At 43.8% G+C, this 21,490-nt stretch overlaps 9 protein-coding genes across 10 annotated transcripts; all 9 read left to right on the plus strand.

The window, feature by feature from the left end:
• Nucleotides 1–94: 94 nt before the first annotated feature.
• On the plus strand, nt 95–1,945 carry LSM04_006414 (uncharacterized protein; the record flags this gene model as incomplete). The annotated part of the gene is made up of 1 exon (XM_067336101.1): nt 95–1,945. The coding sequence occupies one exon, from the start codon at nt 95–97 to the stop codon at nt 1,943–1,945; it is 1,851 nt and encodes a 616-aa protein (XP_067192630.1).
• Nucleotides 1,946–3,155: 1,210 nt separating this feature from the next.
• Nucleotides 3,156–4,172, plus strand: LSM04_004001 (uncharacterized protein; the record flags this gene model as incomplete). Its single annotated transcript, XM_067336102.1, has 1 exon — nt 3,156–4,172. One exon carries the CDS (start codon nt 3,156–3,158, stop codon nt 4,170–4,172), a length of 1,017 nt encoding a protein of 338 aa, XP_067192504.1.
• A 565-nt stretch (nt 4,173–4,737) lies between these two features.
• LSM04_004870 (uncharacterized protein) lies at nt 4,738–6,555 on the plus strand (the record flags this gene model as incomplete). The annotated part of the gene is made up of 1 exon (XM_067336103.1): nt 4,738–6,555. One exon carries the CDS (start codon nt 4,738–4,740, stop codon nt 6,553–6,555), a length of 1,818 nt encoding a protein of 605 aa, XP_067192554.1.
• A 406-nt stretch (nt 6,556–6,961) lies between these two features.
• LSM04_002169 (uncharacterized protein) lies at nt 6,962–7,546 on the plus strand (the record flags this gene model as incomplete). The annotated part of the gene is made up of 1 exon (XM_067336104.1): nt 6,962–7,546. The coding sequence occupies one exon, from the start codon at nt 6,962–6,964 to the stop codon at nt 7,544–7,546; it is 585 nt and encodes a 194-aa protein (XP_067192406.1).
• Nucleotides 7,547–8,564: 1,018 nt separating this feature from the next.
• On the plus strand, nt 8,565–12,884 carry LSM04_000341 (Cyclic nucleotide-binding domain; the record flags this gene model as incomplete). The annotated part of the gene is made up of 1 exon (XM_067336105.1): nt 8,565–12,884. One exon carries the CDS (start codon nt 8,565–8,567, stop codon nt 12,882–12,884), a length of 4,320 nt encoding a protein of 1,439 aa, XP_067192292.1.
• Nucleotides 12,885–13,358: 474 nt separating this feature from the next.
• On the plus strand, nt 13,359–15,851 carry LSM04_007002 (Ku70/Ku80; the record flags this gene model as incomplete). The annotated part of the gene is made up of 1 exon (XM_067336106.1): nt 13,359–15,851. The coding sequence occupies one exon, from the start codon at nt 13,359–13,361 to the stop codon at nt 15,849–15,851; it is 2,493 nt and encodes an 830-aa protein (XP_067192671.1).
• A 385-nt stretch (nt 15,852–16,236) lies between these two features.
• On the plus strand, nt 16,237–18,066 carry LSM04_003295 (uncharacterized protein; the record flags this gene model as incomplete). The annotated part of the gene is made up of 1 exon (XM_067336107.1): nt 16,237–18,066. The coding sequence occupies one exon, from the start codon at nt 16,237–16,239 to the stop codon at nt 18,064–18,066; it is 1,830 nt and encodes a 609-aa protein (XP_067192471.1).
• A 199-nt stretch (nt 18,067–18,265) lies between these two features.
• Nucleotides 18,266–19,390, plus strand: LSM04_004417 (the record flags this gene model as incomplete). Of its 2 annotated transcripts, XM_067336108.1 has the most annotated exons (2): nt 18,266–19,247; nt 19,289–19,299. In XM_067336108.1, the coding sequence occupies 2 exons, from the start codon at nt 18,266–18,268 to the stop codon at nt 19,297–19,299; spliced, it is 993 nt and encodes a 330-aa protein (XP_067192527.1). The 2 variants fall into 2 exon arrangements, with proteins under 2 accessions (XP_067192527.1, XP_067192528.1); XM_067336109.1 differs by having other exon boundaries at nt 18,266–19,390.
• Nucleotides 19,391–20,026: 636 nt separating this feature from the next.
• LSM04_003273 (Ribosomal protein L4/L1e) lies at nt 20,027–21,151 on the plus strand (the record flags this gene model as incomplete). The annotated part of the gene is made up of 1 exon (XM_067336110.1): nt 20,027–21,151. The coding sequence occupies one exon, from the start codon at nt 20,027–20,029 to the stop codon at nt 21,149–21,151; it is 1,125 nt and encodes a 374-aa protein (XP_067192468.1).
• Nucleotides 21,152–21,490: the final 339 nt, after the last annotated feature.

Below are 21,490 nucleotides of genomic sequence, written 5' to 3' on the forward strand. Positions count from 1 at the left end.
CATCATCAATATACCCAAAAGAGAAAAAAGAACACGAGCAAAAGGATCGAAGAAAACAACAAGAACAACAACAATAGCTGAGAAAATAGAAACGATGCCGTCAGTTGATGTTGATGTTACTGCTATTCCTGATATGATTGAGGCCCAATTAACGCTGAGTTATAGTCGTCTCACAAATCTTGTGCGACTAATTGTTGATCAAGGCAATGGTCACGATGTAGACATTGATAAACTGACCAATCGCATTGATGCTCTAACAAAGGAAAATGCAGAACTAAAGAAATTGGTAGAGTCTCTTATTTCTGAGAAAAGGGGTGAGGATGGTGTTCGAGCAGAGTTGGCAGAGTTACGTCAGGAGCTTTCTCGCGTCTCTGACGCCTGTGCGGAGAACTCCAAACAGATGTCCAGCGTTGCTGAGATGAGCCGGCAGCAGATTGGCGAACTGGACCAGCGTATAAGTAATGAATCGAAGTTGCGTGGAAGTGAAATGGACCAAGTTCAAACATCTATCAAGGAGTTTGAGGAATTTAATATTGTAACACGAAATGCCATGAAAATATTTGATGAATTTATAGCGTTGTGGGAAAGTCAAATGGATAAGGTAGAATTACTCACAAGGTGTGGTCCTGAGGGTTCATATCAATACTCCACAGACGAACGTGTTTCGTATCTGCATTCCCTTCCAGTATTTACCAAAGTATTTGATGAGTTGGATGTGTTAAGGCAAATGATGCGACAACAGGCTTCTGATGCTTTACTTGCAAAAAGTGCAAGTGTAAGTAAACGTTCGGGTTCTATCGATGCCATTTCTGCTCCTGCTGCAGGTTCTATAGATCGTGAGGCTATTGACGTATTACAGGATTCATTTGCTGCGATGGAGAAACGTATAAGGAATTTGGAGACCAGACGTATTCCGGAGATTGTAGAAGCCCAACGTCAACAACGGCAAGATCATCAAGAGCAACAAGGTTTGGATCAAGCCGCTTCACGCGTTGGTAGGGATGAGATTAACAAGGTGGATGATCGACTGCAATATGTGGAGAATCGTCTTCGTAACTTAACTTTCCAGGCAGCTGACGGCGCAACTCTTGATAAGGCTATTCTAACGGATATCGAGACTCGTTTGCGGTTACTAGAAGAAACAGTGGAGGGTATCCCATCTCTGCCTGTTCTACCACCACAACCACCACAGCAGCAAAATCAAAAGGGTGATGCGGATTCTCTTCCTCCCATATATTCAGTGCAAAGGCCTTCCTCTTCCCAACAGCGGTCTTCACAACTGCGACCACAGTCCGCCTCCTCACGGCGAGTGTCTGCTCCACCGGCAAATGATGCCTCTTCCGTAAAGGGAGAAGGAACAGAGACAGCTTCAACGATAAGTGAAACCCGCCCAGGCACTGGAGTGAATGGGGCAAACGATGAGAGGAATAAACGGCCGACGAGTGCAGCTGCGGCATCATTGGGCTCACGCCATAGTATGCGCTCTTCTGTTGAACGGCCGCATGTAGAGGAGTATCGAAGATATTCTCTAGCATTACCAAAGTCAACGAATGCACCTCCGCAGGTACAGTTGCTTGAGCAAGATGATGGTTTGCGACGTCGTGTTGCGCAGTTGGAGGAGAATTCTGCTATTCTGGAGATGAAAAAAGCCGATCGCAGAGAACTTACAGCACTAGAAGAATCACTTCGGCAATTTCTGCAGAATGGAGGTATGCCGCTATCATCTCACATGATACAAGGTATGGTGCCGCACTATCCGGTAGCGGGAAATGAAGCACGGGTTGGCTATGTTACAGAAGTCGGCACATATGCAAACAATGCACCTGTTATGCAAAGAAATACTCCAATTGGACGTCCCATGTTCGTAGGAGGTGCCTCACAATATTTGCGTGATGCAACTGGGACTATGACTTGTGCTACTATTTCTAGTGCCCACGTGCAATAAAGTTTTCTTGGAGGGCTTATAAGTTGTACCTCTCATCTATATGTACCATAGCTGGAGACGACGTACTAAAAAAGAAACTATAAAGAGAGAGAAAAAAAAGAGAGAAGAAAGCGGAAGAAATTGAAAGAACAGAAATTATGAGGATCGTTTCAGCAACAACTACAGTTAATGGTGTAGTAGAGGTTGTGTAAGTAAATAAATATTGCCGTTCTCTGTGTAACGCAATTACATTGTTTGAAGTGCTGCTACTGTTCTCTGTGAGAGGAGAGAAGAAGCGAGAGAAAAATAACGGATGAAGGGGGAAAGAGAGAGAGATAGAGAGAGTAGGGAGCTAGTTGCTGTTGCGGTGCACCATGCACGCTTGGGTCTTCTCATGTATCACTTTAATGATCAATTTACCTGCGTTTGAAGAAATGCTGTGGGGTTTCCCATTTCCACAACTTGTGTATTGATGGGTATTATACTACTGTTATTATTATTATTATTTTGTTTTTTTTTCTCTTTTTTTTCCTTGTTTACAGTCTCAGTTGCTTATTTTGGAAGAAAATAGGAGGCAGAAGACGACGAACAAAGAATAAAGGAATAAAAAAAAAACGTGGCGGGAGTGGGGGTAGGAAAGCGAGTACTTTCTGTCGCGTGATGAAATGTCCTATGTACGTTGCGAGGTGCAAACAGTGTGGTAACACGCGCCGTACATATAATGACCCCCGACTTCAACGTAGTGTAATTGAATGTAAAGCTGCTTGTTTCGAATCTCACTATGATTGGGACTTTGTCGAAGAGTGCAAAATGGATGATGAAGAGGAGGAAAGAAAGAAACAAGAGATAACGAAAGGAAATGTTGTCAAATCCGACGTTTCTTCTCCCTCAGGAGCTACACCCACAGTACAGGGAACTCCATCAACGAAAAGAAAGAGGAAAGGATCTAAGAGTTGTATCATAGCGTGAACAAACCAGTGAGATTAAACATATTTGTATTTAATATATTATTTCTATATTTGTTCACATATACCTGTGTGTTTTACTTTTCTTACGGCTTCTTTTTCTCTTTCTTTTCAGCACCTTCCGTGTGTTCTGTTTCTTCTTGTACAGGAATTTCTGCGATTGTTAGACACGAACATCGTTCTCTAGTATACATTACACAAGGCAACGGCAAGAGAAAACAAGAAGAAAAAAAGGAAGCCACAATTACAAGAGCAGGGAAAAGAGAATGAAAACAATACGCGCCGTCACATTGAAAGCCTTTGGGGGAGCTGATATGTTGCAAATATCACGAATTCCTGAAGTCACACTATCACGTTCAAATGAAGTACTCATTCGAGTGATGGCAGCTGGTGTTAATAGAGGGGATATATCACAACGCCGTGGACACTACCCACCACCGAAAGGCAGTAGTGAGATATTGGGTCTTGAGGCTTCTGGTGTGGTTGTAAAGGTTGGAAGTGATGTGAAGGCGTTTAAGGAAGGTGACCGCGTGATGGCGTTGCTTACTGGTGGGGGTTATGCGGAGATGGCGTCTGCTCACGAAGGTTCTGTTATGAAAATACCAGATGGATATTCCTTTGTTGAAGCGGCAGCAATACCCGAGGCCTTTGCAACAGCATGGCAAGCGTTAAAACTTCTTGGTGATGTGCAGAAGGATCAAAACGTCTTAATTCATGCCGGTGCCAGTGGTGTTGGTACAGCAGCGATGCAAATAGTGGAAAAGTATTTCAAAGCCACAGCTATTGCCACTTGCTCACCAGAGAAGATAGAATTTTGTAAAAGATACGCAAGTATTGTGGTTGACAGGACACCAGACGAATCTGGAAATTGTTTTTCTCCAAAGGTGCGAAGTAAAGTGGGGGATGAATGTATCAATCTTATTATTGATCCTGTGGTGGGTGGCAGATATCTTGAGGAGGACGGTGAGTTGCTGGCACAAGATGGGAAAGTGGTACTTCTCGCATACATGGGGGGATCAAAGGTTTCACTAAACATTATCCCCTTCTTCCGTAAGAGAGCCACGGTACTATTCACAAAGCTCAGGGATCGATCAGATGAATACAAAGCAGATTTAATGGGAGGTCTCGAGAAGGAAATTATCCCATATATCAAGAAACGTGCTATTGTGCCGGTTGTACAACGTTCTTTTCCACTTGAAGAAGTGGCAGAGGCACACAGTTTTATTGAGAGTAATAAGTCAACTGGAAAAGTTGTGTTAACAGTAGCAGAACCCAATGAGTAGTTAATGGTAGAGATTGTTTCGTTTTTTTTTGTGTTTGATATGAAGCTTTCCTTTTTTTTATTTGTTCTCCCTCTGTTTTCAGATGTCCCTATTATTCCCCCTTCCCAGTCTCCCTTAATGGGGAAAACTGACGATTAAATCATTTGAATTGGGGAGATGATATCGTGAAATATGAATCCGTTCTTTATTAGAAATGAATATTTATGCTCTCTAATTTTTATCAGCATCATCAGAAGATATTAACATGACAAATCAATTATTTTTGGTATTGCTTCTTGTTTTTTCTCATTCACGTTATTCTGTTTTTTTTCCCATTAACTTCTTCTGTGCGCATGAACATATTATCTTCTTACTCTACCATCACCCTACATATATAAATATATGTCCCTTAGCTTCTCATGAACGTCGGACAGACAGACAGACACATACACACACCATTTTCCTCTTCCTTTATTTCTTCTTACATGCTCTCTAATCGTAGTGTTGACGTGGTGGAAGGTAAAGAATAAGTAAGTGTATTTGTGTGTGTGTGTGTTTTTTTACCTCCATTTCCCCAAGGAAGGTGATGATCTTCCGCACACAATATTGTATTCGCAGTGCCACACCGCGAGGATTACGATCACATCTGAGACGCCTTCGGGCAGTTAGTCACGCAGCCCAGAGAGAACTGCGTGCGAGGCGGCAACAAGAGGAAAAAAAGGAAAGTACAAATAAGATCTTTTCATCATCTTCATCAACATGTGAAGGAGTGCGTGTGGAGTGGCTTCCTCGCAATGATGCACTAGAGAGCGCCATTGCACTGGCGATTAGTGAGAACCGGGATGCGCGGACAGAGTTGGAGTTCACACGTCACTTCTTGCAGGGATCATTTCTCTCATTAGCATCACCGGTGGGTCCATGGGATCCGTACGATACCAAACCGCAGGTATTTGCTCTCGATAAATACATTGCACTCCCCGTATTCACCTCACTAGCGTATTTGCGTCTTTTCTGTAAACGATTTCGTTTTACAGTGTGTGATCCTAGTGGGGTTCTCTGGGCAGATGGTCCTGCAGAGGCCACAGAGGAGGAGAAGAGTGATGGGGCGCGTCGCAATAATAATACCCCGCCTTTGCCGGATGTTTCTAAGAGCGAGTGGTGGGATCGTTATGTGAAACAACAAGAACAACTCTCCACCACACCGCTAATAGCAGCGAAGGCGCCTGTCTATGAACAGGAAGTGTACACGCAGGAGAATAGTGTTGCTAATAGTAATAGTAATAGTAGTAGTAGTGGTGGTAGAGGTAATGATCAGACTTCATGGTTAAATGCAGATGATCTTTTTCAAGAGGTTGAATTCGCACCTCAAGAAAACAGTGATATGCCTAATAAAGAAGAGCGTACTTGTAAAACGAAAAATATAGTGAAACGTACGAGAAGACTCAAGAAAGGATCTACTAGGAAATTGAAGTACAAGATGAAGAATAAGAATAATAAAATCATCGGCAATAACAGCAGTAACAACAACGACAGTGGTGGTGGTGGTAGGGACAGAAAAATCAGTAAACACAAAAGCAGAAAGAGAGATGGTCATGCAACAAATAATAAAGAAGAATTACCACCTGAGGAGAATGGAATACATAATCATAGTGCATTACATGAGACATTCTGGAGAAAGGTTAGTACTACAGCTCCGTTTCGTATTGCACAAGCGAGTCCACTTCCTGTTTTTGGTCCATTATTGCGACCATTCTTTGTTGGATACTTTGCTGATATTGATACACTTCTTCACAATGCCTCTATCGTTCCTGATAAGGTAGATATCATACTTAACCCTTGTTCAGCTATTGAGTTTGTTCTCGCAAGAGAAGCTACAAATCGTGTATTACACAAAGATCAACTATTATTATTAGCCTACCGACGTGTAGAGAAGGAACTCCGTGGGGAGTTTCACCGTTTTTTACACTACTTTGCCCCTGAGGTGGCATGGGCCCGGAGCTCCTGCGTTCCTTCTCCAGTGCTTGGAAAACCTGAAGAAGTAAAATATGAATTAGTTATTCTTTTGCAGAGTGATGACTTTCTCAAGACACTCTCTAATCTACGTACGGCGAAGACGCGTTGTTTACTGATGGGACACACAGATTTGCACGTATTACCATGGGAAGGTGCGGCCCCTTACGTGAGAGAAGCCTCTACACTATTCTATGAACGTACAACATTGAATAGTGGAATTAACAGGGGAAAAGAAGAAAATGTTATGGGTATTTTTGAGCAGCGTGGACCGGTGGAAACAATTAATGTGGCACAACCAGCCGATAGTTTTTATCATGATCCCACTGCAGCGTACACAGAGGGACACGCCGTATTCACAGAGGAATTAAGACTAAAACGACGTTTGCGTTAAAAACAAAAATGGAAAGGAATGAATGAGAGAAGGGATGGAGGGGGAGAGAGATGCTGGGGAAATGCATCTCTGTATCTTGTTCAAAAGGTGTACAGAAGCACATTACTCACATTTAGACACAGTAAATGGAGACAGTCTATCTCTCTTTTGCTATGTCTATATTTATTCTATATATATATGTTTGTTATTTGCTTTCTTAGGTAATAGTGGTGATGATAAATGCCGCCTTGTGTACTATTTTTTTTTCGTTTCTTTTTTCTTCTTACTTTTCTAATTTTCTTGTTTATTAAATTCTTCAAATCATTCTTACACACAAAAGTGCAACTTTTGCTACTGCTTTCAAAAGCAAGGCAAAAAAAAAAAAAAAAAAAAGGCATAAAGAAACAATAAAAAAAAGGAAAAAAAAATGAGTACTCGTGAGGAACCACAGTCAAAGCCACAGCGTCTGGGCCAAGATGAGATGAATAATCTCGTACGTCGACTGTACGACACCCAAATGGAACGTGCGGCCAAACGAGAGGAGGAGAGGCGTCGCGAACTCGAACGATCACTCTCACCGCAGAAAATAATCCGAAAGGAAGAAGAAGATGAACTTGTTCGTCGTATTTACGATCAGCAGTTAGAGCGATTCCGTCTCAGTAGAGAAGCGCGGGACCGCCAGATCTATGAAGAGACACACCGCAATGATAAGAAGATGACAGAATCCGACATTCAAGATCAGGTAGAACGCATCTACGCACAGGAGATTGCGAAGAGTAAAGCACGGCGTGAGGAACTACAGAAGCGATACTTGCCAGAGGCGAAGGTGAAGACGATTGGCAAGAGTCAACTCAAGGAGAGTGTGGAACGTCTTTCTTATGTTGACTACGCAAAGAGGGATGAGGAACTGTTTAAGAAGCATGTTTATCCGTATGATCCACCAACGACGAAGATCTCACGATCAGAAGTAGAGGCTATGGCGAACCGTCTCTCAACGAAGAGTAATGCATAAAACCGATAAAGAGATCATTTATTGGAGGGGGAGGTTTGGATTACTCAAAATGTTGATTCTGCTGTAATGTAAAGGATTGATGAGAGTGAATGCTTCACTCTTAGGTGTTACAGGCGTGTATGAAAGAAGTTAGCCTCTGTGTTTGTGTTTGTTTTACTTGTTTCTTTGTTTTTGAAGAAGAAATTGAGAGAGAAAAAGAAAGAAAGAGGAAAAAAAAAACAGTGGCCGTGTAATTCGCTTCAGACTATAAACATATCTATGTACATCTTTCTCTAGATATATATATATATATATATATATATATATATATATATGGGTGTCTACATGATGTGCGTATAAGTGTGTATGTTCTCCTTCTTAGGTACATCGATGAAAAGAAACAAAAAAAAAGAGGAGAAATGACAAACTGATTTCATTCAACTAACTTTGCTTCTTTTTCCCTTCTCGACAAAGATGCATGTTTACACATGCGTACACACAGATATCCACACGTTCATGTACAAAATGCTCGTCATCAGATTTCTTTGTTTTTTTATTTATTTCTTTGTGGTCTTTTTTGTTTTATTATTATTATTATTAATTATTATTATTGCTTCTGATTACTGAGCTTCCTTTCCTCATTCCCTCCCATTCTCTCTCTCTTTCTTTCTTGGTACTTATATATATATATATATATATATATATATATATATAACACAAAAATTTATTTATTTAAAAAGCAAAAATAGCGGAGATTAAAAGAAGATAAAGAGTTCTCTGCGGCGGTGGAAGACCACCGAGAACGGGTTTAGAGAAGCAAACGTGGAATTGCCCACCGTTCACTTGACGGCGCCGTTGTAATAACAGGCGAACTGCGGAGTGGGAATATTAATACCAAACCGGAAGAGGTATAACTAGAGGCAAAGAACAGCAGAACAAAACAAAAAACAAACAACCAAACAAAGGAAGAAGAAGAAAAGAGAAAACAACTAAAAAAAAACACACACACACACACAGAAGAAGAGTAAAGAAGAAAATGATGCATTCAGTAGGTGAATCATCATCTACATCTAGTCCTCAAGTGGTACTCTCTTCTCGACGCAACAGTCGGCGGGCAACATTAGAGGAGGATGAACAGGAAGTTGCTGGTATAGAGATTGATCGCGTTTCTTTTATGAATACCGCACTTCGAGCTCTTCCAGGTAATACACTTCGTACTTTTTTTGCACCTGTAATGAATGTAAAATCTGTATTCTTTAGACGTCGTCGACTCACACAAACACATATGTCTTCTGATCCTGCAAAGATGGAAAGAATTTTCAAAGAAACTATACGTGTACTTACCAAAGCTTTAGTAGATGCATCTATTGAACTATTTGAAAATCCAATGCCGCTGGATGAAAAGGATCTCGCAACCGCTCTAGCTGGAAAAATGACACCTGTGTGTTATGAACCAGGCGCTGTTCTTGTCTATCCAGGTGAGTACCCTGAGACGATGTTTGTACATGTCGTGCTAAGTGGAAGTGTGCAGGTGGTGAGTTATCAACCACAGAGTCGAAAAGGTGGTATTGGAGACAGCAGTAAAAGACAGTATTTTGTTTCTAATGATACATTACGATTAAATGGATCGTTGGGGTTTCAACCTGATTTATTTAAATATGTCACCAATTCCGCAGAGGCGGCAAGCGATTCTGCAAGTGATATTGCCTCTACTTCAAATGTATCTACAGCCATTCAGCGATCACTTCGTCGAGCCTCACGATTGATTGGACAACCAACATTACTTCCAACACGTACAGAGTTATTTCGAGCACCTTATGTATGTTGTGCAACAGAAGCACTTGGATTAGAACCTTTTCGTCTTGCTACTATTACAGCAGAGGCTACGGCGCCTTCAGCAAAAGGAGATGTTACTACTAATACACGAGTAACGGAGACTATGCGAATTCGTGCTAAAGATTTACATGATGCTCTTATTGAAGTTGCTATTTCTAAGAATAAGAAATCTAAAGGAGGATCTTCTGCAGCTGGAACATCACGTCATATTCTAACATTAGTAGAATATATAGCAGCTGCACGTGTACGATCTGTTTCTCGTCATTACCCACTAAATGAAATTCTCATGCGTCAAAGTTGGTTATTACAGGATACACCAGCTCATACAATACGAGCTCTTGTAACTCAATTAACACCCCATTCATACTTTCCAGGTGAAGTGATTCTTTGCCCTCACACTCAGAGTCGTCAATTATGTTTTCTTCGTCGTGGTACTATGACAATAGAAGAACCACCAGTTATGGATAATTATGATGATGGATGTTGTCGATGTAGTAATTTTAATGAAAAGAGAAAAATATTACAAGAAGTACCTGTTGGGGCTTCTTTTGGAGAACTTTCAGTACTTTTTGGTGAACCTAGACATTTTGTTCTCCGAGCACAGACAGCTTGTGATGTTTGGTGTCTCTCTCATCACAGTTTTGCAGCAACAGTCAGACGAGATGATGCCCTACGAGAAAGTTTACTTTCTAAAGCTGCTGCACTTCGAATGAGATGGTTAGGAGAACAAAGATTTACAGCCTCATTAGCACAAAAATTACGTGAATGCTGTGAACTTTTCCGTGAGGCGGCGGATAGTTTTATTTATCTTGTACAAGAACGAATAGAACCAGTTGTATGTCCTCCTGGAACATTACTTACTTCTACTTCCTCACGTTGTACCGAGATGTACATTATTCTTCATGGTAGGGTGACATCCATCGTGGATGGGGTAGCAGAGTATGGACCTGGTAGTGTCATTGGTGAATCTACTATTATTTCACATCGTTGGCCTCTCGGACTTGTATCAAAGTCTATGGTGGAAGGATGGAAGTTAGATCGTAAAAAACTTCTAGATGCCCTTTATCGTATTGAAATATTACGACGACACTCTGGTGAGGTTGGGGCCCATGCTCCACAGTTAATGCAACATGTGTTTGCCCCACCTGTTCCCCCGTGTGATGTGGATGCGGTGGGACGTTCACGAATGCCTTTAGTCGGACCACCACCAAGTGGAAGAACTTATCTGGAGTATGCACAGTGGCTGGCGGAACTACAGTTAAAGGCACTTTGTTTTCGCTATCGTGATTATGTAAAGTGGAGTGATATCTCCTACACCACCTTACCTGGGGAACGTGGAAGGCAATTCGTGATGGAACAGCCCGTGGCTTCCATGATGGAATTCAATCCTATAAACGGGAATGAGACGACGGATACGGTGGTAGGTAGTGCTGTGAATGCCGCACGAAAAGGAAAAAAACCGAAAAGTGCACAAAAGCAAGCAAAACGTAAAGTTGTCGCGGGTAGTGTATTTCCTTTCTATGTAAATGGAAATATGACACAACAACCTTTTACGAGGCCAAATCTTAGAAAACCACCTGTTGCATTATTAGATGATGATGATGATGATAAATCTTTATCAAGGCAACGGGCTTTAACGACTGGATGGAAATCGCAAACAAACATTAGTTTACTGCCTCAACTAAAACAGTTAACAATACTTCTTGAAAACCGAGACAAGATGCAAAAAGTTGAGGCGAAACAAAATGTACTTAATGATACAGAACAAGAACGAATGGAACTTATTGGTATGTCTCATGACGTAACTGTTACTTCTGGTCCACCACCTGTTCATATTTTTCTTCAGGGTTCTAGTCCCCGGGTTCAAATTACTGTTGCTGAGGCTATTGCTGTAGGATATGTACTACAATTTCCAGACACCAAGAGGATTCAGTCATGTGTTTCTAATATTGATCCAGATGTTACGATTGGATTACCACAACACCGGGAGAGACGAAGTGATATGGCTCTTACTCCAAATGAACGTCATTACCGACACCGTTTCCTTTTTGCTGCCTCAAAGTTAGGTGAAAATACAGCAGAGGAGGCAATGGTACGTGAAGCTGCTACACGAGAAGCTGAAAGTAAAGGAAAAGCAGAACAACTCACTGTTCTTCTTCTTGAACAAATTAGTGATAAACGTCGTCACTCTAATGAGATAGGAACTATGACATCAGATGCTGGACTTCAGACTTCTACGGATTGGAATAAAATTTCCTTTGTAAAGTCTCTATCTCGTGATGGGGTAAGCCCAGGGAATCAGTCTACACCTGGGAATCCATGTACACCAAGGAAACAGCGGAGTTCTCCTGCGAGTGTTGCTAATGCGGAACATGCATTTCTGCAACAACTTACTGAAAACCCTAATAGAGCAATAGATTCCCTTCGTGCAAAGTTTGCCGTTCCCCAAGACAGTGGTTTTGCTCCTAATTTTGCTTCTGCAGAAGAAGGAGCGGAAGGTAGTTTCTGCCATTCCTCCTCAGGCGGTACTGCTGCCCACAGCGTACAGGGAGAAGGTGTGATGGAACGTCTCCGTTGTGTGCCGATGATACTGGCGGATTCAGCAGGTGGAGAAGGAAGTCCGACTGGACCACCCCCGCGTGGGCCGGGAACGTATGCAGATGATAAGGGAGCCAGTAAAACAACAGAAGAAGGGGAATCGGTGATGGAGAAGTTTATGAGACGTGACGATGCACCTTTGTTTATTGATGGATATGGACAACTGGGCATGGAAGCCAAAACACCTTTTACGGAGGGAAATGCAAGTAAGACGGAAGAGGAACTTCCAACGCCGGGTGAAACATTTCAGAGAAGTGGTAGTAATATACCACCAGAGGGAGAAGGGGAAAGATCTCAGGCGTCTCATTGGGTACCACACAATTTTGTTATGCCAACTGTGAATGAGGCCACTGCCACAATGCGACGTATACAACGCGATGTGAATGGATTAAACGCCGTGGCTGAGGAACAGCGGCGGGAGAAATTGCAGAAACACCGTCAACGCGTTGAACACACACCGGAGACATTTGAAGGCCCAATCCCACAGGAACTGCAGCGGGTAGTGGAGGACTGGACTTCCACGTATCGTGCAAACGCCCGGGATCCTCTTTGCCCCGCTACAATTCCACCACAATTATTACCGGAGGCGGGAACAGACTATCTCGCAGAGGAGTTTCACAATACACGACGACGACAACAACAACAACAACAACAACAACAGGGTGGAGAAGGCAATTATGAGCCCTGTGGAGTAGAAATGTGGCGTGGTGATGTTGAACTTAAGGATCGACGTGATGGAGGAAGATTTCGCGAGGCCGCACGTTCATGCCCCAGTCGAAATCTCTTAACAGATGTTGGGTCAAAAAAGTTTGGTTTACCCTCCAAACCGCTACGTAATCCAACTTATTCTATGAGTAAAGAGGAATACGAACAATGGGTCGCCGAGCGTGATGCTACTTTTGCAGCTGCATCACGACAAAAATGAGAGACTTGGAAATAGAGATCCTTTTTTCTTGTGTTTTTGCCGTTTTATTGTACGATTTAGAAACGATGTATGATACTAAATAAGGGATGAACAGGAGCCAAAAATGAAAAAAAATAAAGAGAGAATGTGATGAATTGTACGTTTTATGCATTAGACATTGCTGGAAACTGTAATACCTTATGTACACCTTTTTTTTTTTTTTCACAAGCAGCTTGCATATGCTTTATGATATGCAGTACAGTGTTTCATCCATGCAGAAAGATGTCCTTTTTTTCTTTTCTTTATTACAATCGTTTTCTACCAATAATGTGAAGCATATAACTCATTACACACCCTCTTGATAATATGTATGTTTTTTTTTTCTTATGCATTTCTATTATTGACACTTCCTTCAAAAAAAAAAAAAAACAACAACCCCAACCCCAAAACAAATAACTTCATGAAAAAGGTGTGTAACTGTTAGTAAAGGGTGAAATGGCTGACTATTCCGAATGGCTAGAAACAACTCTTGGAACAGATGCCTTTGAAGATGACATTGACCAAGGTGCACTACAACAAATGGCACTGCAGCAGCGTCAGGAGCTCGATGCTGTATTATGTCTAGTTGACTGTCAATTGGATATGTTTCAACCCATAGAGATTAAAGAGAATAAAAATATGAATAATTGCCCTTTGGGAGTTACTAACATTTCTATAACAAAAGAAACGTTGGGTGACTCCACACTCTTTTCCAATGTAGCTGAGGATGTAAGTGTGTCAGCAACAACAAGAACAGCAGAGGCGTCCTCATCCTCATCTGTAAAGGCAGTGAAAAAAAGTAGTGATTCATCTTTGAAAGGGAGTTGCACCTGCACACCATTTCAGAATGCTCTTCGTTGTGTCCTGAAACTGTATCAGGATAAAATTATTACAAGTTGTAAAGATGTTGTAGGGTTAGCTTTATACAACACAAGAGTAAAACATAATATTTATGACATTCCTGGGGTATATCTTTTCCATCCCTTTGAATTCCTTGGGATTCACTGCTTACAAGAAATGGAGGAACTTGTGGCAGCAGGAGAAGTTGATTCTTTGGCGTATGAAAGGTTTGAGAAGAAAGTAGGACATTCTCAGGAGGGAGAGACTCAACTGAGTGATGTTTTGTGGGCTTCCATGCACATGTTTATGCGGCTGCGCTCTGAAATGATAAAGTATCGTCGTGTTTTTCTCTTTACAAATGACGATGAACCCCATCGTGGTGATGATCTTGAGAAGAATCGGTGTTTGGCGCGAGTACGGGACTTGCATGAGATTGGAGTTTCCTTAGAGGTGTTTGCTATTGGTAAAAATACTGATATGCATGTGAGTGGCGGTGATTTATCTCTTGAAGAAGATTCTCTGTGGGGAAAAGAAAAGACGAATACTACAGAGAGATATGCGAAGGTTTTGTTTCGTGGAGAGAAATTTTGGGATCATCTACTCCACGCAGCTACCAATACATCAGTTATGAATAATGATGGTAATGATAATGATAATAATGATACTAATAATGATCAGAAACAACAACATTTGTACCAAGAGCCGTATGTGGATGTTGTTCATATTGGTAGCGGACCTCAGGCGTTTGACAATTTACTTTCGGCGGTGCGACGTCGAACACACCCGCAGCATCCATACCAAAGGACTGTACTCACAATAGGTGTGAGTGTAAATGGATCATCTGTGCCTACTATGGCAGTCAGCGTATATTATCCAGTGATGCCTGTACAAACTCAGAGAATGGAATGGCTTGATAGCCGTACAAAAAAGATTGTGAAACGGCAGACACAACATGTTGTAAAGACATCATCATTATCATCATTATTATCAGAAGCAGATAAAGAAAATGATGACAATAATAAAAAGACGGATGAAGTCTCTATTGTCAATCCTGAAAACCTTTTACAGTCTATAGTTTTGGGAGGAAGACGACTTTTTGTTTTTCCACAGGAAAAAGAGCGTGTTATTGCCACAACAACAAATAATGTCACAGTTGGATTCTCAATTCTCTGTTTCAAGCACACTGAAGACATACTGAAACATAAACACTCCCTCCAGAAGTCAAGTTTTTTGCATCCTAATCTAAACGATGGTGGTGAGGGTTCTCTTCGTCTTTTTGTCCAACTCACTCGCACACTTCTTCAGCAGAATAAAGTAGCAGTGGCACAATACCTTGCATCTCGTACTGCGGCACCCCGACTTGTTGCACTAGTACCATCACCACCTTCTTTTTCTTTTTCTTCATATTCTTATTCACATCCTTCCATGGGGTTATCATCTATTCTGACTAGCAGCGGCATCAGTAGCAGTAGTAGTACTCCTGTTGAGGGACTTGGCCTGTATGTTGTACCGCTGCCGTATGCGGAAGATATCCGTAAGGTTCCTACATTACCGTGCTTTAGCGATAATACAACACCTAAACCAGAAGAACTGGCTCTCGCCACGCGTATTCTCTCATCCTTGTCTGTTTCTTACGATATTCATGCTGTACCGAATCCGTTGCTACAGCATCGCCTTCAACTTATGCAAAAGATGGCAATGCAGCAGACAACATTGGATAAAGGAAACAATAACACAAATGAATTGGAAACGGTAAAAGATTTGTCATTACCAGATCGTGAGGGCATGAGGCATTATGCTCACCTCTTCCAGGAGTTCAATAATACTGTTCTTGGACCTTCATACGACGCAGATAAACTCTGCCAATCATACAAGCCAAAAGTAGTTGCAGGTGTAAAGACACACCGTACAGGGGAGTCAACGGATGATAGCGCAAATGATGCGATTGTCCGATTGGTGAAAAAAGCTTTTGAGAATAACGCTTTGCAAACATTAACAGTGTTGCAATTAAGATCGTATCTAAATGCTGTGGGTGAAAGTACGGATGGAGCGCGACGAAAAGACGACTTGATTCAAGTCGTAACACGAGTAATGAGTGGTCAGAAGTAAATGATTATATGAAAAGAGTCATGATAAATATGAGAGCTTGTGACTGTGTGAGGAGGAAGGGTGCGGCAGGGTATTTGCACTGTTTCATTTTTTTTCCCCCTTTTTCTCATTTTGGCAGGGTGTTGAAAAAATAAAAGAATGAGAAAGAAAAAAAAAATGGTTCGTGAGATTTTTGAGGTGTGTTATCGTCACTTTATGCCTTTTTGTTGATTTGTACGCCTCGCATATATAATCATTTTCCTTTTCTTTTTGTGGTTACTGGAGAAAAATAGAATAGTCACGGAGGAAACAAGTTGGCGAAAGGTTCTGGGAAAAATAAAAAAAAGAAAGATATCCCTAAAAAGATACACAAAGGCAAACAAGGGAGTGAATCAAATAAGCATATATGACACATCCAGCATGTTTGCCACCTCGTCCATCTCATACATTTAGTCTACGGACTGTTGAGAAGTTGTATCAGCGACACTTGGAGAATGCTGGGGCACATGTACGACCAGAGCAGATCCCAACCTTTGTTGAAGGTGTGCGAAAAAATCTTGCACGTGTAGAAGAGGTTCTACGGTACCGTCTGCAACACCCAGTACCTGTACCAAACGGAGAAAAGGAATATCCACTATTATCAAAGTTTGAACGTCTACGTGTGGGTCACATTTTGGCAGATGTTGTACTTGACATCGCCACCATATCTGTAGTAAGCAGCAGTGAGACACATGACGCCGTGGTGAACACCAATACGGCCGTCTCTCTTGCGATTCCCCGCGGGAGTGCAACGCCTTTTCTCTTTTGCGATACAGAAGAAACTCCGTGTTTGCGGTCCTCTGAGCACTCCAACGTGGCGGGTGTGTCTGTGGAGTCGGCACCACATACGACAGTGGAGGACGTTTCACCTAGTGCTTCTGTCATGAATGCAATAGTCCCCGCATCATTGACAGAAATAATGCAAAGCTCTACAGAAAGGCAAGTGGAATATGGAGGTGTGCAACGAGAGGAAACGGCGAGTGTTAATGCAACTTCTAATACAGTAACGCCAATGCCACTATCGAAATGTAATAATAATAATAATAATAATAATAATAATAATAATAATAATAATAATAATAATAATAATAATAATAATAATAATAATAATAATAATAATAGTAATAGTGTGGTTAGTAGTGGTCTCCTTGGTAGTGATGGAGAGAGTGATCTATCAGGTACTGCAATGGGTCGTTTCAATCCTTCTTCGATGGGATCCCAGAGAAACATGAAAAGTGCTTCTCCTACTGCAGAACGTTTACAAGGTGTGTCACAAAGGTTACAGCAACGCCAGAACACGATGGTAAGTGCAGATATTTCAGGAAACAGTAGTATTAATAAACGCACATGGATGCATGACCCTTCACATGATACGTCAACATTTCAATACCCCCTTTCGTATAGCGAATCGCCTCTCTCACCAACCTCGGTGCGCTTTAAACCAGTTCTGTCGATGCACTCTGGAGCAGAAAGTTCAACAACATGCCCGCAACCCCCTCGAAGGCCTAGAAAATACTATGACATTGATTTTCAAAAAGTAAGTGAGTTTACACATTGTCTCCGAGCAGTGCAACGACTTCATTTTTCAGAGAGTGATTTTGAGAAGGCGGGTCTACGCTACGCCATTCCTGGTATAAGAGAGTTGGACCCCAATGAGGTACAATGCTTCCTTGATCAAATGGACGAGCGTTGTAACGGTTTAACTGACTTATTTAACCCAGGAGGGGAGGACGAATTTCCTGTAAAGAGAACTATCTCTCTAACAACAACTGGAGGAGGCACTGAAACAGAAGGTAGAAGTGTTTGTCCCATGCAACGAGAAAGTAACGCAAGCTCAAATACCACCCCACCATTCATGTCAGTGGATATGCCTACACAAGACAATGAATTGCAAATTGTAACGCGTTTATCCCCTTCTCGTTCACTCGCATCTAATAGACCGACACATGGAACACCACAGAGTGAAACTAGTCCAACCTCGCCTCAGCCTGCATCTGTATCTGCCAAAGATCATTGTTTGCCACTATTTCGCGGCGGAAACGATACTATAGTAAAGAAAAAAGATTTCCATATCTTTCTAGCCATGGTTGAGAATCGACTTAGGCAGGTGGATCAAGAAGTTGATGGACGGCTACAAATTGCTGGGGCTGATTTGGCCTCCAGCAGCGGAGAAGAAGATACAGTGTACACCTCATGACAGTACCAATTCAAAAAATTCTTGTTTTTTCTCTTTTTCTTTTCTTGATTGACGGTTTAGCGTGTCTCCCTCGACACACCTTTCCGTTGGCATTTTCTTTCGTCCCCACCGCGGTCCTCTCTTCTTCTTTCTATGCTTTCTCTATTCTCTCCTTTTTTCTTTTTTTCTTTGTACAGGCCTCTTTTCGCTAAAACACAAGATGACTGCTCGTCCGTCCGTGAGCGTGTACTCTGCGGCTGAGGACAAGGTGGTGGGCACCTGCCCGCTGCCCGCCGTGTTCACGGCTCCCATTCGCAACGACATTGTCCAGTTCGTGCACACGAACATGGCGAAGAACTCGCGCCAGGCGTACGCCGTGAACCGCCTCTCCGGCATGAATCACTCTGCGAAGTCATGGGGTACTGGCCGCGCAGTTGCTCGTATTCCCCGTATTGGCGGTGGTGGCACCAGCACCTCAGGTGCTGGTGCTTTCGGTAACATGTGCCGTGGCGGTCGCATGTTCGCGCCCACAAAGATCTTCCGCCGCTGGCACCGCAAGATCAACCTGCACCAGAAGCGCTTCGCCGTGGTGTCTGCGTTGGCGGCCTCATCGCTGCCATCGCTGGTGATGTCCCGCGGCCACAAGATCGAGAACGTGGCGGAGGTGCCACTGGTGGTGGAGGACTCCGTGCAGGGATACGAGAAGACAAAGGAGGCTATGGCTTTCCTCAAGGCAATCGGAGCTATTGATGATGTGAACCGTGTGAATGACTCACGCCAGATCCGTGCCGGTCGCGGTAAGATGCGCAACCGCCGCTACGTGGCCCGCCGTGGCCCGATGCTGGTGATGCCAGACAACAAGGGCACTCGTGCGTTCCGAAACATCTTTGGTCTCGACCTGGCCAACGTGAATGCGCTGAACCTGCTGCACCTTGCTCCTGGTGGCCACGTTGGCCGCTTCATCATCTGGACGCGGGGCGCGTTTGAGAAGCTTGACAGCATCTTTGGCACCTTTACGGAGGCGTCTGCGGTGAAGAAGGGCTTTGTGCTGCCTGCACCCATGCTGACGAACACTGACGTGACCCGCATTATGCTGTCTGAGGAGGTGCGCCGTGTGCTGAAGCCGAAGAAGCTGCAGCCCAAAAAGCCGAGCCGCTACACACAACCAAAGAACGGTATTCGCAACCGTCGTCTGCGCCTGCGTCTGAACCCCTTCCAGAAGAAGGAGACCGGAATGGCCAAGGGTCTGCGTAACAAGCAGAACCGCGACGCCCGTCGCAAGGCGAAGGCCGTACGTGTGGTGAAGGCCAAGAAGACCGCTGCCAAGAAAGCCAAGAAGCAGTGAGATTCAAGCGAAGGAGCGCCATACTAGATGGTGTTGATTTCTTTGTTTTTCTGCCTTTTAAATTAAGTGTTTGGTTTCCTCCTAATTGCTACGTAACCATGTTGGTTCGCTATTGCTCTGTGCAATTGTGAGGGATATATTTGCTTCTCTTTTTTTTTTGTTTGCGCTTGATCATCACGCATAGGTGTTTGATGTAGACGAGGGATTTGTCATGGTGCTGCCATTGTGTAGGCATGCACACATATACACAAACGCACTCAGAGCATGGAGTATACACATGGTGGCGTGTGCATTGAGGGGACCGTTAATAAGAATAAAACGATACCCCGACACGCGACGCATTGGCTGAATGGATGGTGTTGCGCACCCTTGCGTGGAAATATATCTGGAATAATGGTACCTGTTGCACAATGGCAGGAACTCTGTTACAGGGTGATTCAGACAATGTGTTCTGCGGTCTCTTTCAGTTTTCGTGCATGTCTTGTTTGACGTTTTAGCGTGTCTCCCTCGACACACCTTTCCGTTGGCATTTTCTTTCGTCCCCACCGCGGTCCTCTCTTCTTCTTTCTATGCTTTCTCTATTCTCTCCTTTTTTCTTTTTTTCTTTGTACAGGCCTCTTTTCGCTAAAACACAAGATGACTGCTCGTCCGTCCGTGAGCGTGTACTCTGCGGCTGAGGACAAGGTGGTGGGCACCTGCCCGCTGCCCGCCGTGTTCACGGCTCCCATTCGCAACGACATTGTCCAGTTCGTGCACACGAACATGGCGAAGAACTCGCGCCAGGCGTACGCCGTGAACCGCCTCTCCGGCATGAATCACTCTGCGAAGTCATGGGGTACTGGCCGCGCAGTTGCTCGTATTCCCCGTATTGGCGGTGGTGGCACCAGCACCTCAGGTGCTGGTGCTTTCGGTAACATGTGCCGTGGCGGTCGCATGTTCGCGCCCACAAAGATCTTCCGCCGCTGGCACCGCAAGATCAACCTGCACCAGAAGCGCTTCGCCGTGGTGTCTGCGTTGGCGGCCTCATCGCTGCCATCGCTGGTGATGTCCCGCGGCCACAAGATCGAGAACGTGGCGGAGGTGCCACTGGTGGTGGAGGACTCCGTGCAGGGATACGAGAAGACAAAGGAGGCTATGGCTTTCCTCAAGGCAATCGGAGCTATTGATGATGTGAACCGTGTGAATGACTCACGCCAGATCCGTGCCGGTCGCGGTAAGATGCGCAACCGCCGCTACGTGGCCCGCCGTGGCCCGATGCTGGTGATGCCAGACAACAAGGGCACTCGTGCGTTCCGAAACATCTTTGGTCTCGACCTGGCCAACGTGAATGCGCTGAACCTGCTGCACCTTGCTCCTGGTGGCCACGTTGGCCGCTTCATCATCTGGACGCGGGGCGCGTTTGAGAAGCTTGACAGCATCTTTGGCACCTTTACGGAGGCGTCTGCGGTGAAGAAGGGCTTTGTGCTGCCTGCACCCATGCTGACGAACACTGACGTGACCCGCATTATGCTGTCTGAGGAGGTGCGCCGTGTGCTGAAGCCGAAGAAGCTGCAGCCCAAAAAGCCGAGCCGCTACACACAACCAAAGAACGGTATTCGCAACCGTCGTCTGCGCCTGCGTCTGAACCCCTTCCAGAAGAAGGAGACCGGAATGGCCAAGGGTCTGCGTAACAAGCAGAACCGCGACGCCCGTCGCAAGGCGAAGGCCGTACGTGTGGTGAAGGCCAAGAAGACCGCTGCCAAGAAAGCCAAGAAGCAGTGAGATTCAAGCGAAGGAGCGCCATACTAGATGGTGTTGATTTCTTTGTTTTTCTGCCTTTTAAATTAAGTGTTTGGTTTCCTCCTAATTGCTACGTAACCATGTTGGTTCGCTATTGCTCTGTGCAATTGTGAGGGATATATTTGCTTCTCTTTTTTTTTGTTTGCGCTTGATCATCACGCATAGGTGTTTGATGTAGACGAGGGATTTGTCATGGTGCTGCCATTGTGTAGGCATGCACACATATACACAAACGCACTCAGAGCATGGAGTATACACATGGTGGCGTGTGCATTGAGGGGACCGTTAATAAGAATAAAACGATACCCCGACACGCGACGC

The sequence above is a fragment of the Trypanosoma melophagium genome (assembly GCF_022059095.1).
Source record: "Trypanosoma melophagium isolate St. Kilda chromosome Unknown ctg2segment0, whole genome shotgun sequence".
In the NCBI taxonomy this organism is placed as follows: Eukaryota; Euglenozoa; class Kinetoplastea; order Trypanosomatida; family Trypanosomatidae; genus Trypanosoma; species Trypanosoma melophagium.